This window comes from Pollachius pollachius, assembly GCF_949987615.1.
Source record: "Pollachius pollachius genome assembly, chromosome: 16".
Taxonomy (NCBI): domain Eukaryota; kingdom Metazoa; phylum Chordata; class Actinopteri; order Gadiformes; family Gadidae; genus Pollachius; species Pollachius pollachius.
The window spans coordinates 1106264-1124109 of NC_136949.1; the positions used below are offsets into that span (position 1 = coordinate 1106264).

Consider the following 17846-nt stretch of genomic DNA (forward strand, 5'->3'; position numbering starts at 1 on the left):
GTGTGTGTGTGTGTGTGTGTGTGTGTGTGTGTGTGTGTGTGTGTGTGAGAGAGAGAGAGAGAGCAGACCTGCTGCTGAATCCAGTCTGATCCCTGTACATCATGTAAACTGGGTTATATGTCCGGGGATTTAAGTTAAGTTCTTTAACCAGTCGGTTAAATTAAACTTAATCGATAAACACGTGAAGTCATTAACTTTGAAAAGTGTCTTTAGACCAAATATAATAAAAACAAGACCGTTTAGTGACTTATGAACTGGTATGTATCAGTTCTGTAACGTGTAGGTCTGGCTCTAGGAGGGGCCAGCAGACCCCTACAGCAGGACCCCACCCCCCCCACGGACTCAAGTGGGCCGTTTTCTGAAGCACTCACACAGCTGCTGTGCCTGGTGGTCACCCCCACAGAAGGGGATTAGGTGGGGGAGAGAGGGGGAGGGAGAGGGGGAGGGAGAGAGAGGGGGAGAGGGGGAGGTAGAGAGAGAGGGGGGGGGGGGGAAAGGGGGGAAGATGGGGAAGAGGAGGGAGAGAGCGAGGGGGGGAGAGGGGGAGGTAGAGAGAGAGGGGGGGGGGGGGAAAGGGGGGAAGATGGGGAAGAGGAGGGAGAGAGCGAGGGGGGGAGAGGGGGAGGTAGAGAGAGAGGGGGGGGGGAAAGGGAGAGAGGAAGAGTAAGGGGTTTGAGAGGGGTGAGAGAGAGGAGGGAGGGAGGGAGGGAGGGAGGGAGAAAGAGAGGAGAGAGGGGGAGGGAGAGAGAGAAGGAGAGGGTTAGATGACCACAGAGGAGAGCGGGTTCAGTGATGGTGGCATCACGCTACAGGTGGTTCCCGGGTTGAGTCATATGGAACTTCAATAAGAGGAACCGAGCCGGGACTGGGACTGGAACCGGGACAGGTACTGGGAATGGGATTGCGACTGGGAGCAGAGCTAGGCCTGTAAAAAAGAACTATCGGGCTAACGGAACAACAGAGGAGCTAAAAGGTTAACATTCATTACAGAGGAAGTTTCCGCCGTCCCAAACCGGCCTTCTCCCGGCAGGCCTTTCGTTCCGCTCCGCATTAAAGTCACGTGGGTCCGACTTCGTTAATAGTCTATTTTCATAATTCACAACGGCGCTAATCCTATCGCTTAATAAATGCTTTTGCAAAGAGGAAAATAGTTTAAAACAAAAGCCTACGCTGCTTGTTTTATTTTTTATACATAAAATACTCCTTACACCTAAGGCTTGGCTTTAAAGTCATTTAAATATATATTATATCCTTATATAGGCCTATCTGACATGATCAGGCCTAACAAAAATACTTTCTTAATAAATAACGATTATATGAACGGTGTTGTAGTGGTTTTGGGTTTGTTTTTTAATTGAAACTCTGGGGAGGAATACGTTTTCTCCAGCCTCCGTCACATCTAAACCCAGACGGGGGGGGGGGGGGGGGGGGGGGCGACTGGACCTGGTCGCGGTATCTGGACCAGGACCAGACGCGGCAGGGTGACGTCAAGCGGACCGCTTAGACTGAAGGTCTTCCTCCTCTTCATCCTCTGCTCGGGGGTCTGCGTGTCTGAACGGCCTCTGCCTCATCCCTCACGAGGCCTGACTGTTAAACACGGGAGAGACTTTGGACTTTGGATTTTTTATTTAAACTTTTGGTTATTTACATATATTTTGTAGTTGACTCTCTATGTTTGACTTAATTTTGCCCAAATGTAAACGATATTTGAAGCCTCAGGATCACACTTTATATAGATAAACTATAAATAAGATATAGTAATATAGCAAGATATAGCAGTAGATATAGGCTAGATATGAGATATCGTAATAGATATATTAAATATAAGATATGGTAATAATATACCATATAAAAGATATTGTTTGTGTTAAGATATAGAAGTACATATATAAGACCTAGTTGTGTTAAGATAGTGATTGTGTTAAGATATAGTAGTAAAATACTATAAATAAGATATAGTATTAGATAGTGTGCGTGTTAAGATATAGTAGCCTAGTATATCTTAACACAACTATATATTCCATATAATTAGTTTTACAGCAGGAGTGAAGTCATCCCACGTTAAACAAAAGCTACTTTGGAGGCTCGCGTTCCGGTAGCTGTGACCTTATAATAGGGATCATAATAATAGTAGGCCAAATTTGTATCATTGCTATTGATTATAATCCTATTTTTCAATAATAACTCACTACTTGACCAGTGTCCAAACTGAAGTTATGTCATTTATTTGATTTAGGCTATATCTTTATCAAACGGTCTGGTTCCGATTTATTTTTATTGATTATGTTCAACGTTTGCTGGAATAATTAACCGTTTTTTAAAACAGACAAAGCTTTTCTATCATAAAGTTAAATCCAATCCGTAACGATGACGGTTGGTTTAACGACACACAGTTCCGGAATGTGGATCCAGCCTGCAGCCTTCCTTTAGATCCGTACCGACTCAGAACACCGATCTGAAGAAGACTCTCCGTTGACCGGTAAACCTTCCTTCACCTCCAGGCTCTGTGTCGCCAGGCCGGACTACAGGTCTACCGAGACCGGGGGACATGGCTCCTCAGACGTCGAGGGGCTAATCCTGCCGGGACTCGAACACAACGGTGAGCCAGGAGGGAACAGAAAGTCGACGAGGGCTTCTTCTGTATTCCCGGTCTGAGGTTCCGGTGAGGAGGCGCGAGGCGCGTCTCTGTGTGTCCAGGAAATCCTACCTGAGCACGCAGAGGTTCAAAGGTCGGGCTGTAAAAACATCCAGGAGACGGATCTGGACGGGTCCCTCTCACTCAGCAGGTGGTCTGTCTGGCACGAGGTCAGCCCTGGGAAGGGGGGGAGGTTTATTTTGTCAACCTGTAAAATCCCGCCACCTCCCCACGAGCCCCCCGCCCGCACCTCAGATTAATAATCTAATGTTATAAGGGTTCAAAACTTCTCTCAATATGTATAAAGTGTATTCGATACAGAAGCGTTTTTAAATAGTCTAAAGAGTTAGTATACAGTTCAAACAAGCTTGACTGATTTAATAAATCCGTTCAATCTAAATAATATAAAAGGCCCAATAATATGAATTATCAATATAGCCTACTTTAACGAAATTAATGGTTATGGGAACCTTTAGATGAAAAAAATGTTGTGGAATGCTTTAATATACAAAAAAAAAAAGTACCCAATTATAAACACATGACTTTAAAGTATTATTAATAGCTTTCATTTGAAAAGTAATTGTTTAATGTAAAGTGTGTATTTTCTGTAACTAACGCCTACCTGTTGGCATCAGGGCATCCGGTTAAAAAATAGGACTCGAGTGAATAATAAATTCTAAAAGTTTATGAAATCCTAGGCTATAAATCCATCTTCTGGTCTCGTGACTCCCGTCTCTCGGGTCCGGTTCCGGGTCCCGCACGAGCTGCCGATAGATCGGTTAAATAACGGCCGAGAGCGAGCCGGGCCCGGCGGGCCGAGTGTCAGTCTCAACCTACTCTCTTTAATGCTTATTTAAAGTCACATACAGAATATTTATAAAGAATTAATTTCCCTATTTGTAACACAAATAACGAGAGGCGAGGAATGTCTTCAACTACGGTTAAGTTATCTAGTTATTTCGATTTATCTGGATTTAATCTGAAATATAAAGTTCATTCCTTAATGTGTGGAAATAATTTAGGCAAGTAAGAAAAATCTGAATAATTTGAAATTTGTCATTTAAAGTTAATTAACAAAGGATAAGGCCTTGAGTGTATGGATTTTGAAGAAGAGGTCAAATAATAAACTGTTTAAAGCCTATCCCGCGCCGGGGGCCTTACGTGCACCGTGCGGATCAAAGCCTGTTTACAAGGGCTATCAGACCAGGAGGTCTGGAGATACGTAACATCATTTCTCATAATGATCTCAACTCATCCGAGAACGAGGCGGTATTTCCAGAGCTCGAACAGTAGGCCATGTTTGACTTGAAGAAAAAAATTCTCGAACCATTTTCTCAAATTACCCACTAATGTCAAACGCCATTGTTGGCTCGCGGTGCGTTGTGGCTCCGCCCCCTGCGCGGTGGCGGTAAACCTGGCGCGCGGCTCCACTGAAGCCAAGATAAGGCGACTCGTCTCCTCCTCGAGGCGACCAATCGGGTGTCTCACGCGGGAACAAGTGTACTCGGAAAGGCGTCTCGCGGCTCGGTGGTATTGAGCAGATCACCGGCGGGCAAGGCATCACCGGCGCGCGCTCCGTCCGCCTCATCCCGCGGTGGTCTCATCCCGCACGGCCCCGTGCGCGTGGGAGGGGGGGGGGGGGGACTACACACCATGTCCCTGAGCCCGAGGTACTCCACTCCCTTCTCGGTGACTGACATCCTGAGTCCGCTCGAGGAGAGCTACAGGAAGTTCGGTGGCGGGATGGACAACGGCGGGAACCTGTGCCCTCCGCTGGGCGCGTACGGCCGCCAGACTCCGGGCTCGTGCCACCAGCAGCAGCAGCAGCAGCAGCAGCAGCACACGTACCACGTGGCCCACCACGGAGTGCCCCAGTTTTCCAGCGCCATGGGGGGCTACTGTAACGGCGCCATGGGGGGCATGGCGGGGGGCGAGCTGCCGTCCTACCAGGACACGGTGAGGAGCGCAGGCCCCGCCAGCGCGTGGTACAGCAGCCCCGAGCCCCGGTACCCCACAAGTAAGTCTGCCCACCCCACCCCCTCCGAGCGTTAACCGGTCCGGGGTGAGGGATGAATGTTATCCTCCGTGTTGGTTGATAAGTTAGTTTGCATTATTATTATTATAGGCGTGCGTCTGCCCTCGTTGGCAGCGTTACGCACGGCTGTCACGTCGCTTCTTCACGTTGACGTTGATGTTTTGTTATTTTGGTCTCCTAGTTTCCCGGTTCATGGGCGCGAGCGGCGGGATGAGCGGCATGGGCGGCATGGGCCCGCTGGGCAGCATGATGGACGCGGGCTCCAAGGTGTCCATGGTGGCGCTGCACGCGACGCCCCGGCGGAAGCGGCGCGTGCTTTTCTCCCAGGCGCAGGTGTACGAGCTCGAGCGGCGCTTCAAGCAGCAGAAGTACCTGTCGGCGCCGGAGCGCGAGCACCTGGCCGCCCTGATCCACCTGACGCCCACCCAGGTGAAGATCTGGTTCCAGAACCACCGCTACAAGATGAAGCGGCAGGCCAAGGACAAAGTGGCGCAGGCGCATCTGCAGCAGCACGAGGCTGGCGGGGTCGGCGGGGTCCTCGCGCCATCCCAGCTGCAGCAGGAGCAGTCCTCCTCCACGTCGTCTCCGAAGCGCGCGGTCGCCCCCAAGGAAAATATAAACAAGGAGCGCCTGAGCGAGGCCGGGACGTCGGAGTCGGCGAGCCTCCACGGACACCTAAACCAGGACCTGGGAGAGGGTCTGGCGGGCCGGGGGGCGGCCCTCCTCCTCCACCACCACCTCCACCTGCACCACCAGACCCCGCAGGTGGGCCACCTGTCGCCCGGCGACATGGAGGAGCTGTCCCCCAGCCCCCCGCTTGGCCTGCACGGCGGGCTGGGCCCGGGCGACGCGGCGCTGGTGGACTACGGAAGCCCACCGGGGCTGGGATCCGGTCTGCTGTACGGAAGGAGCTGGTGAAGCGCGGGACTCGAGAGACAACACGCGACGCGTTCACGGCCTCCAGAGCGGTCTAGACTTCCACGTGTGATCCCGGTGAAGTGTGGCTCGAGGCGGACCCGACGGATTAATTTAACGGTGGAGAACAGGAACATGTCCCGTGGGGTTTAGACGATGTTCTTCCGGTCCTCAGAGCAGAGGGACCTCCGAGTACGTCTCGTTCCAGAACGAAACCGCTCCACCATCCCGGTGAAGATAAAGATGAACTGAGACGCAGGACCTTCGCTGAACAGCTTCAGGATTAATTCGTTCCCATTGTCGCTCGTCCTGAACTCCGAGGCCGGTTTCAGGTCCATGTGATGCATGAGTGTTTGATAACGAGGCCTTCTCCATGGACATGGTCTGGGGTAATATAGGTTAGGACATACATGTTTTTATGGTATAAATGATGGATGAATAAATGAATATCCGTGACTGACATGAAGTCAAATACCGTTGACACCGGATCGTTTGTTACAGAGTGAATAAACGAGATTTTACCGTAATGCTCATTGCAGACTGAACACTTTGTAACCGTGTATTAACCGACTGGAAGAAAGCAATTTTCTTTTCTACTGTCAAATTTTTGTCTAATGTTATCTTTAAATTAAGTAACGATCCTCGAAAACGTTCAGATTCGGCTTCGACCAATTATTAAATTAGTATTAGCCTACTTTTTACACTTAATTATTTTTTTAAATAATTATTAAAACTGTTTTACAAGATACTGATGATTAAAATGTTATTTAAAGTGTAGATCGTGTTTAATAACGTTAGATGATAAGGACGTTATTAAAAGGGGTAGATCATCTTTAATAATGGAGGACACAGCGACGGCATTCGAACACCAAGTGCTCTTTTATTACACAACAGACACGCGGCAGTTTGGAGAATCTCTCAAGTAAAGTAGTCACGTGACACCCCACTGGTCAAATTTAAAATCCATTTCAAGAGACGTTTAGGACTATACAAAAAAAAAATTAAAAAGGCAAAAGAAAGACATTAAGACAATTATCAAAAGATCGCGCGCAGTAGTCCGTATACGGACACAGTTCCGGTTCTATCCAAGTTTGGTTCGATCTCAGTTCCGGTTCGGCCTCAGTTCCGGTTATACCTCCTGGGATCCGGGGGCAGAGGGTAGCTCCGTGGCGCGTTGTAGCCCTGGAAATACAGTCACAATTAATTACCAAAAAAACGACAAAATAAATTATAGACTTACAATCAAAATAAAAGAAATTACAGAAGTACAATCATAATAAAATAAATAACAGAAAAACATTCACGATTAAATTAACAAACAATCAAGTCGATCAACATTCATTAGTCTGCTGATCATGTTTGGTCTGGCCCATTAAGATGTTCCAATTAAACATCGATAAATGGTAAATTACATATGTGGTCAGTCTGAGGGTAACAGACTCATCCCCACTTAAAATAAATTTCATACTTATAAAAATAAAAACGAAATAAATAAATTGCATATAAAAAAACGGTCTGTCAAATTTCCAGAGCCCTATATATTATAAATTATAAATGTAATTTCAATTATAAAGCAGGTTAAATTGTTGGCTATAAATCCGCTAATAGCGTTACATCATAGATGGTGTTAAATTGAACAAGTCAATTCAAATAAGATAAATCAAGTGAAATTAAATCCAAATCATTGAAAAATATATATTTAAGAATAAAATATCTACTTTTAAATAAATATTTATATTTAGGAAAATATCGAATAAAACCTTTTTTTTCTAGAAGTGTTTAGAGCCTGCCATTAGTTCAGCTCATTAGTTTTACTTATTCTGACTTTATTCAGCCATTAAGTCCTACTGAGAGAGTTTGAGACCTTCAACCAAAAATAAAATCAATGAAACCAACCTTCAAAAACGGTCCTTAGAATCATAAAGAAAAAGATTAACGACTTGTGGTGTAATTGTTAAATATTACCACCTAGGAAATATCCCCTTTGTTAATAACAATTGATAATCAATACAATTATGGTGACAATAAATCCTATTCCCAGAGGTCAATAATGCTGCCTTGGTTGTGTGAATATGAAACAGAGCTACGGTATTTTAAAGCTTTAATCTGTCAGCAGTCCAAACCGTGGTTCTCTGAAAACAGATTGTTCAGCTAAAACTAAACAGAGCAAATAAAACATTTGTTTGTTTCCCAAATTCCTCATCTGCACACACCCAACATATTACAGTAACACAAGTTATTGCCACAATTACCCATCCATAAAATACTAAAACAACAATATTAAGTCCTCCTCTGATTTAAGAGTTTAAAACACTGTGGTCAAACTCTGCGTTTAACTGAAGTAAACGGAGAAGAATGCTTATCAACTCTGTCCCCGGGAAGAGAGAGTCGCTATAGGGGCCCAGAAAGACCCCTACAGGAGGGCCCTCAACGTGTGTGCGTCTGTGTGTATGCGTATGCATGTCTGTATATGTGCGTGCGTCTGTATATGTGCGTCTGTATATGTGCGTGCCTATCTGTATGCTTGCGTGTGTCTGCATTTCTTACATCAAATGTCTGACGCCACCATCGTTTCGTACTTCACACATGGCTTCGACTCACAGCCTTTGGTTGTGTGAGGGCCATGGTAGCTATACAGAGTGCTTGTTTATCAGCCCGGGGTGGGCAGCCGGGGTGGAGCTTGGCGGTTACCTGCTGCTGCTGGCCCCCCCGGGGGTTACGGTAGCCGTCGTTTTGCTGGCTGTGGTGCTGGTTGTAGGACCCCATCCCCCCTCGGTTCATCGCCGGCTGGAAGCTGGACCTCTGGTCCTGCATCGCCTGGTTCCAGCTGTTGCGTCCGCCCCGGTCCTGGTACCCTCCTCCTCCTCCTCCTCCTCCTCCGTGGCCGTAGCTGGATTGACTGCAGCAGCACACCAACATCATCATCTCTATGTTTACATTTAGCAGACGCTTTTATTCTAAGCGAAGAAGATACTTTACTTTTTTTTTTTAAGATGACAGTAAAAAGGATAAAACCTTCAAAGGTAGAGCGAGTTAGAACGCCTGATTATACACCGGGGGCCTCAGCGGAGCTGAAACAGGGGTTGCAGTGGGGGTGAGTCCATATAAACAACTCCAAACCGGGAGGAGAGCGGTGGAGGACCTCTGACCGACCACGTCTGCCTCAGACAACACAAATCTCCACAACACTTTAACTAGAAGCTCTGGGGCTATCCGAATCTCATCACTAAATCCGCCAGATTTCTTTTAACCATTTCTATCAAACTTGTAAACATTTCTTAAAGAATAAATGTAAGGCTCTTTGCCCATTAACACAGGGACAGGAAGCAGCTCTGAAGAGTTGGACTCTGGGGGGGGGGTCTTGTAGCTACGAGACGGGCCTAGCATTAGCATTATGTGGGCTAACGGTAGCGTAGCATTGGTAGCAGAGGTTCTGCACGGGGAAGCTCATTTCCATGCATACAACAGTCCAGGAATAACCGGACCTAATGAACAGTTCAACCAAAGTTTTATAAGAGTCATATGAAAACATAAAAGACCCAAAGTAAGCATCACTTTTTAAGAGAAAGCTTGATGACATCATCTCTGCTACCGGCCCCATGGTGTGTGCACCAGGGCAACGACGCTTATGGGGAAACACTGAAGCACCGAGCGAAACGTCCCCAGAAACCACCGCCAACCACGTGTGTGGGAGCGGTCGATCCCGTCTCGTGTGGCGTGTCCCGATTGGCCGCGTCTCGCTCTGCTGCCGCCATCGACGCTCAAACCTCCAAATATCAGAAACTTAAGAAAAGTCCCGTCTTACCGGCGGCGCCGACATAAAGCAGACATCAGCGGCCCCATCCCTCATTAGGGAACCATGTCACATCCTGGCCGGCCGACAGACTTAAACCCCCCCCTCCCCCCCCCCGCTGGAATCCCTAATCCAGCTCTCCAACCAGCTACCTCTGCATCTCATTTGGCCAGAAAGAAACTGTTCCTTCTCCGCTAATAACTAGTGACCCCAGGGTGACACGGCCACAAAGGGCCGGGAGACTTGAACCAGGGGAACATTACCACCGGGCGCTGGGGGAGATCAACGAGGGGGGGGGGGAGACCAGAGACGGAGCCTCGACAACAACGGCGTTAGAGACGCCTCATTAAGTTGCACAAACCTCCTTGAGAAAGAAATGCGGGGGTTTGCTCCTCGCCTTAGATAGGACCTCGCCCGCCCCCCAGAACCACGACAGAGACGCAGAACCCCTTGAGCACCGTGGGGGCGTCCGTTTGAAGGTTCAGGAGTAGCTTTAGAGGATGGAGAAACTGCAGCGCTGACCACGTACAGGATGGATCTACAGTGTGTTCAGAATAACCCCCTCAGGCTTTGAGGACGGGGGGGGGGGGGGGTTTAGCTCTGTTTATATTTTAGTCGTTTCAGTCATGCTGCAGAACCGAGCCAAACCACTTCAAGTCTCCCATAACTTGGTCAAAAACCCCAACCAATCAACAGCGTTTAACGGAATGTCTGGAGAACTCCTGGAGGGCACGGACGACCTGGAGACGGCCGCGTCGGTTCAGCAGCAGAGCGGCCTATTGAGACCATCCGCATCCACACTCTGCCGTCCGTCTGGCCTCCATACCGGGGACAGCCTGACTGCCTTTCCCAGACGCAGAACTTTGCATGGACCATTCCAAACTCGGGGGGTACGGGGAAGGGTCCAGTTAGGGATCCGGGTTGGGGTAAGGGTCTGGCTAAAGGTTCAGGTAGGGGGGTTTAGGCCAGGGACTCACCTTGGGTACTGGTTCATGCGAGGAGGTGCTCCCAGCAGACTCTGCTCCCGGTTTTCTGAGCGGGACAAAAACAAAAAAACACACCATGTGTTGAAAATTGACTTAAACACCTCCTTAACCTCGCCCCCTTCCCGACACAGTGGAAAACATCAACCCAAACACCGCACGCTCATGGCTGATTCATGATTCCAAATACACCTTTTTTTTTGGTCACCACCTTTAAAAGGCAGGGCCCCTCTCCTGAAGGATTCACCTCCGCCTTATCAGCGGTTCCTTCAGCGGCGCCACAGAGCCCAGCGTGGAACCCGGGCGACTCATTAACCCAAATGGTATCAGCCCTAACCCCCGTTATCCAAACCACCCATTTCCATTTCGCTTTTCAGCGATTCACGGCAAAAAATGATTTGCGATGATAGAAATGAAGACTTTCAAATACGGTGAGGGGGGGAGGAGGAGGAGAGAGGAGAGGGGGGGAGGACAGAACGCCACATTTGCATTTCCTGTTCAGGAAAATGAAATAAGCATTCAGCTCGCGGCATTGTCGCGGCCTCAAGTACCCCGGGCTCTGTGGCGGCAGCCTCTTCACACACACTTAAAAAAATCCCCCCAGCGAGAGCCTTCTCCTAGAGCCACTGTTGCCAAGGCGATGACCAGCTGCGGGGGCCTGAGACTTGATTGTTTATCGGGGCAGAACCGGGCAAGTGGGTCAACACATGAAGGAGCAGAGAGAGAGAGAGAGGAAAATAACCACAATAAACTGGAGACGGTTGGAGAAAAGGTGACGATGTCAAACCAGGATGGGGGATGAGGCACGGACGGGACGGGACGGTGGTTGCTGTGGCGACCCCGGTATGCCGTCAGCCTCCTCGGCGCGGTGGGTAGCGACCGAGCTAAACGTGTACCAGGAGCGCTGCGCTCCCGGCCGGAGACGGCGGGGTTAGGAACGCTGCTGCTGCTGTCGCCACAGTATCTTCCCCGACCCCTCGTTCACTTTAATGTTTGATTATCTGGGGCCCAAACCACCGTGGAGTGGACCACCCACTGGGCTTCCAATTATATCCGCAGACGGTTGCCAGCGACGCCGACTCAAAAGGGACGGGGGGGGGACACAACAATTAGACAGCTGTCAATCTGCCTAATTAAGAATCATGCAAGCGTCTATAGACGTCCAGTGTAGAAACAGACGGGAGAGTCAACAAAGGCTTACGCCTCTAAGACCAAAACCACACGGCCGCAGTGTATTAACGCCGGGATTACGACAGCTTTCAGCCGCTAAACGCCTCGCTCCCCGCCTCCGCAATTAGTTTGGCCCCCAGAACGCAACTCGATTCACGTTCGGTCGACTTCCAGGCCTTAGCCGGGGCCAAACACAAAGAATAAGGCGTCTTATGTCGGGTTTATTCTGTTGACCACCGGACAGCCCACTCAGTTATAACAAGACTCATCTGTTAAAATAGAGCCTGACCCATACTGGATTTAGGGGCCGATGCCAATACTGATATCATGGAGTAAAAAATAACCAATATCGATATTCAAAATATAAACAGCCGCTCTTATATATATTTACATACACACAGTCTAGGGGGGGTGCACATCCTTGAGGTTTGCTGCCAACCCCCCAGCAATAGATCGGGCCAAGACAACATAACATTAGAATCATGAGCTAAACGAACCAATTACTTGTGTGGTGAGGAGCCACTAGCATTCACACAGATCATGAATGATGCAAAACTTCAAGTGTTTATGTGGATGTGCTCAGTAAAGAGATTGAACCATCAAAGTAGAGGAAAAATAAAGAGGGAATTGCATCTATAATTTAACACCATTTGCAAGGTTTTCATATTGGCGCATTTCGGCAAACATATACGTCGATACCGATATCTGTGATCGCCGAATATCGCCTGATAAAAACCGGCCAACCGATACTTCGGCCGGGCTCCGATAACAGTCATCACCAGCCATTTCTGCTACAACAGAAGAGTTAGTGGACACGTTATAACAGACAATAAAACGGCCATCTATACATAACAGGCCCATGTTGACGGTGAGTGAACCTGTAGCACCGCCACCACATGAAGGCCGGGTCCATTCCATCCCAAATCGGAGGCCGACGTCACGGTAAAAGTGCCTCTGGACGGTCGTCAGGGCGACGCCTGGCTAAAAGCAACCCCCCCCCCCCCCCCCCCCCCCCCCCCTCCTCTCCCGGCCCCCCCGGTTCGGACGGGGTGTCAGGGGTGTGGATCAAGACAGTAATGGCCGACAGCAGAGGCAGTGCGGCGGGTTATTACCCAGCAGCCGGGGGGGGGGAACAAAGGCAGGCAGCCGTTCCAGCGGCCGCGTGTTGACACATCACCGAGGGGGGGGGGCTCCGCCAAAGGGGGAAGTTAACTTCGGCGTCGACCCTCTTCAGAGTGCATCACACGGCCAATCAACACCGTCCTCCCACCGGCTCTCATCAGAGAGGTGGGGGGGTGGAGGGCGGGGGCTGTGGTGTCCAGCCAGAGAGAGACCCACTTCACGCTCTCATTATCAGCCTCCCACCGGGCTAATCAGCCCAGTGGGGGGGGAGGGGTGTGTGTGTGTGTGTGTGTGTGTGTGTGTGTGTGTGTGTGTGTGTGTGTGTGTGTGTGTGTGTGTGTGTGTGTGTGTGTGTGTGTGTGTGTGTGTGTGTGTGTGTGTGACAAAGGCCAGGCCGCGGAGCCCTCCGCCGGCCCGGGATTGGACGACAGAAAGGGGGGTCCCGGACAAAGGCCTGAGTCCGTCCCCCCCTGGGGCGGATAAGACCCACTTGTCTGTTAATCACATTCCGAGGGGTCGCCCCAATATTTTGGGGGGGGGGGGGGCGCGCCGTTGGAATACTTTGATTTTGGAACATCCATGGAGGTCTGCCCCAGATTCCACCGCAGGAGCAGAACTTTGAGTCTTAAACTTGGTAATGGAATCAGGAGTCCGAACTGGAAACGGTCGACTGCAAATCACAGCCTCAACCGGAATAAGAGTCCAATGTGGATTCAGAGACGACTGGAACGGATCACCTTCAACACAGTGCCATCAGGGAACCGTGCACAGGAGACAGGGATCCAATCCCAGCCCAGTTACCGAGGGGATCACACCATGAGGGGAGATGAACCACAGAGGAAAACCCCCACAGGTTAGAACCAGGCTAGTGAACCACAGGTTAGAACCAGGCTAGTGAACCACAGGTTAGAACCAGACTAGTGAACCACAAGGTTAGAACCAGACTAGTGAACCACAAGGTTAGAACCAGACTAGTGAACCACAAGGTTAGAACCAGACTAGTGAACCACAAGGTTAGAACCAGACTAGTGAACCACAACGTTAGAACCAGACTAGTGAACCACAAGGTTAGAACCAGACTATTGAACCACAAGGTTAGAACCAGACTATTGAACCACAAGGTTAGAACCAGACTATTGAACCACAAGTTAGAACCAGACTAGTGAACCACAGGTTAGAACCAGGCTAGTGAAACACAAGTTAGAACCAGACTAGAGGGATTAGAAGTTTCTATATTTTAAACATTAAGTAATTAAGTCATTAAGGTCATTAAGGAGCAGGTAGGGGTTAGACAGTACAGAGACAGGTAGGGGTTAGACAGTACAGAGACAGGTAGGGGTTAGACAGTACAGAGACAGGTCATTAAGGAGCAGGTAGGGGTTAGACAGTACAGAGACAGGTAGGGGTTAGACAGTACAGAGACAGGTAGGGGTTAGACAGTACAGAGACAGGTAGGGGTTAGACAGTACAGAGACAGGTAGGGGTTAGACAGTACAGAGACAGGTAGGGGTTAGACAGTACAGAGACAGGTAGGGGTTAGACAGTACAGAGACGGTCATTAAGGAGCAGGGCTCTCACGGTGGTAGGATGGCTGGCTGCCGCCCCTGTAGGGCTGTGAACGGTACTTGTCCTGGTAGTTTCCCGGGGGGGGGGCGTTACTGTACTGCCCTCCGTGTGGCCGGCCCATGGTGTGTCTGCAGGAGAACCAAAAACACGGCGAGTTACAATGGCAATACTCACCGAACACTTTTCTATAAACTACAAGACTATAAAAACCAGACCGCTTCCTAGCGCAGCCTAGCAGTTAGTACAGTCCGCGTGGCTCTGCTGTCACACGTGTGGGTGGACCTTCCCATCTGAGGTCACTATAGGGGACATTAGCGGGTATAATGGAAAACCCCACCAGGTGGGGAATAAACAAGGGGGCTCTTTAAACGATTGGTTTACATTCAGATTGTCTTTGTTTAATTTAACAAGACAGGATGTTGATGGGGGTCAAGTTAATCGTTGCATGAACTATAAAGAGGTAATCGTCAGATTAAATGATTGAACTCCAGGTTTCCACAAATAAGTTAATCGGAAATAGTCAACAATTCAACCTCAAACCTCGTAAGAAAGTACACATTGCCAATGTACATAACTGACTGTAAATCCAGGAGTATAATATGCTGTATATTAACATTTAATTAAGGGGACCCGACCCAAGATAAGTGGCTTGAAGAGGAGGATGAGGGCATTTATCAGATACTTTTACCCAAAGCGACTTAAAATATGTATATTTAGTCAGAAGAAAGAAACATATCGCTGACGGTACAGTAAGGATGTTCAACAATCACTATGTTAACTCCTTTCTCGTATACAGCAAAGGTATCTAGGATAAGATGCTATACAATACGTAGTACTATTTTTAGTACTATTTTTAAGTGCCAGGACGTCCAACGTACAATAAGAAAGTACATTGAGTGCCAGGACGTACATCAAGTGTAAGTGCCTGTATGACTACGGTTGGGGTCTGTCTGTACATTTATACGGGGATCCTTGTCGGAAGCGTACTTTTCCTGCAGGTGCGCGTTCCACCTGCAGAACCGCCCCTCAGGCGACTAACAGCTGATTTAGCGGATTAAAGACTCCCTTAACGAGGGGAACAAACGGAACACATTATTCTTGTACTTTTCCTTCAAACCCTGTGCATAATTGATTGTTTAACGCGTGTTGGTCGGAGCCAGATGTTCAATTATTCTGCTTCCTTGATGATAATATCAACGTCTGCACGACTGCACTGCATAATCAAAGATGGATATGAATTCAAATGTTTTCCTCGCTCCCCATTAGACAGCAGAGTCTAAACCCAGAACGCTTCTCTGCATCATGACGGAAAACAGTTTCACTCACTGTGGTGTACATCCCGAGGTTGTCTAGCCTCACTCACTGCAGTCTAACCGGTACACGTTAAGCCTCACTCACTGGAGTCTAACCGGTACACGTTAAGCCTCACTCACTGGAGTCTAGCCGGTACACGTTAAGCCTCACTGGAGTCTAACCGGTACACGTTAAGCCTCACTCACTGCAGTCTAACCGGTACACGTTAAGCCTCACTCACTGGAGTCTAACCGGTACACGTTAAGCCTCACTCACTGCAGTCTAACCGGTACACGTTAAGCCTCACTCACTGGAGTCTAACCGGCACACGTTAAGCCTCACTCACTGCAGTCTAACCGGCACACGTTAAGCCTCACTCACTGCAGTCTAACCGGTACACGTTAAGCCTCACTCACTGCAGTCTAACCGGTACACGTTAAGCCTCACTCACTGGAGTCTAACCGGTACACATTAAGGCTCACTGGAGTCTAACCGGTACACGTTAAGCCTCACTCACTGTGGAGTCTAACCGGTACACATTAAGGCTCACTGGAGTCTAACCGGTACACGTTAAGCCTCACTCACTGGAGTCTAACCGGTACACATTAAGGCTCACTGGAGTCTAACCGGTACACGTTAAGCCTCACTCACTGTGGAGTCTAACCTGTACACGTTAAGCCTCACTCACTGGAGTCTAACCTAGGCTACCCCAGGCACGTTTAGCCCGCTTCACAGCGTTTGGTGTTAATGCCACCGTTTAGATGATGTCACATTTAAACCACCCGTCTTTACGTGATGAGACGTCAGGCTTTGTGGGGCCTGGTATTAGAGTTGATTAGTCCTCAGACTCCTATACGGCTAAGTAGTGTGTAATGTAAAAACATAACCGCTTCAATGAATGAATTGATTCAACCAGTTCTGAAAGCACTAATTGAAGTAACAAGGGAAATTTAATAATAACTGCTTTATTCTTAACGATAATTTGTTTAATTAAATCCTTAGAATATCTGTGAAATCTTTTGACTGTACCATCTTACTTAACCCAATCCTTTATCAAATTGTCATGAAATTAACTTTACAATCATATAGCGCTTTTTAAGTCAAAGGCGGTTTACAGTGAAGGAGGGACCTCAATAACCACCACCAATGTGAAGGACCCACTTGGGCAATGCATCCTTTCATCTTTACTTTCTGCTTCTTTCTTCGCCATCTTTAATTGGGTTTCTTAAAGGTTGTGTCAGCGATTCTAGGCCGAAACATAAATGATCACATTCATCTGATCGTTCCTCACGATCCGCTAGCTGCCCGCCCCGTAAGCAGGCCGTCTCTGCAGGCCATCTCTGTAGGCCGTCTGCGCTCCGGGATCGTACACAAAAACAAATGGTACTACCAACCACTCAAAATAAATCACCGACAAGACGTGGGTGTTGTGGGGTTTTGCGCTGCGTTCATAATAGTTGTAAACTGGATTCACAAAACACGGAAGGGAGGGGCGAGCCGGCTCTGTTTGTTTAGGAACTCGCCTCAAATACCACAGAAGAAACGTCCCCCAACGTCGCTGATACAACATTTAATCGCTTCGCTCTCTTGCTAGAAGTGCCCGCTGAAGCTGCTCATCACTCTGCACTGCCTCCAGCTGGGCAGGTCACTCACCCCAGGGTCCTGTGGGCCGACTGGTTGAGGTGGGCCTGCTGCCTGTTGGGGTTGAAGCCCAGCTGGGGCCTCCAGTTACCGCGGTTCGAGTTGCGGTTCCCTGCCTCCCAGTCCCCGGGCTTCAGGACCTTGGCTGGCATCCTGGGACACAGACCCCGGTCAGGATGCACTCATACATTACTTTAAGGATTCATCAGGTAAGGATTCATCAATGACTATACGGATTCATCAATAACGATAAGGATTCATCAATAACGATTCATCAATAACTATAATGATTCACAATTTACTATAATGATTCATCAATTACAAAATCAATAAATGACTATAAGCAGTCATCAAGTACAATAAGAAATCATATTAAGAATTAATCAATTAAACTGATTCCTCAAATACTATAAGGTATCGTCAATTACAATAATAAATCATTAATTACGATAAGGATTAGTCCATATAAAAGAGGATTAATCGATGGCAATAATGCTCAACAAGGGCTTGACCCAGAGCCCTTCAATAGACAGGTTACAGGAACAGGGGGAACAGGGAGGGGGAACAGGGAAGAACAGGGGGGAACAGGGGGGAACAGGGAGGAACAGGGAAGAACAGGGGGGAACAGGGAACAGGGAGGAACAGGGAAGAACAGGGGGGAACAGGGAGGGGGAACAGGGAAGAACAGGGGGG

The 17846-nt window shown here is 48.6% G+C and overlaps 2 protein-coding genes across 3 annotated transcripts in view; one reads left to right on the forward strand and one right to left on the reverse strand.

The window, feature by feature from the left end:
- Positions 1–4288: 4288 nt before the first annotated feature.
- nkx2.4b (NK2 homeobox 4b) lies at positions 4289–5588 on the forward strand (the record flags this gene model as incomplete). Its single annotated transcript, XM_079753971.1, has 2 exons — positions 4289–4652; positions 4852–5588. The coding sequence occupies 2 exons, from the start codon at positions 4289–4291 to the stop codon at positions 5586–5588; spliced, it is 1101 nt and encodes a 366-aa protein (XP_079610097.1).
- Positions 5589–6441: 853 nt separating this feature from the next.
- xrn2 (5'-3' exoribonuclease 2) overlaps positions 6442–17846 on the reverse strand; it is a 29684-nt gene continuing 18279 nt past the window's right edge. For both annotated transcript variants that reach the window (XM_079753334.1, XM_079753333.1), the window contains 5 exons: positions 17166–17306; positions 14232–14347; positions 10356–10410; positions 8277–8484; positions 6442–6767 (listed from right to left, as the gene is read on the reverse strand). In XM_079753334.1, the coding sequence (XP_079609460.1) occupies positions 6705–6767; positions 8277–8484; positions 10356–10410; positions 14232–14347; positions 17166–17306 (583 nt within the window). In that variant the 3' untranslated portion in view covers positions 6442–6704. The remainder of the gene's footprint in view (positions 6768–8276; positions 8485–10355; positions 10411–14231; positions 14348–17165; positions 17307–17846) is intronic.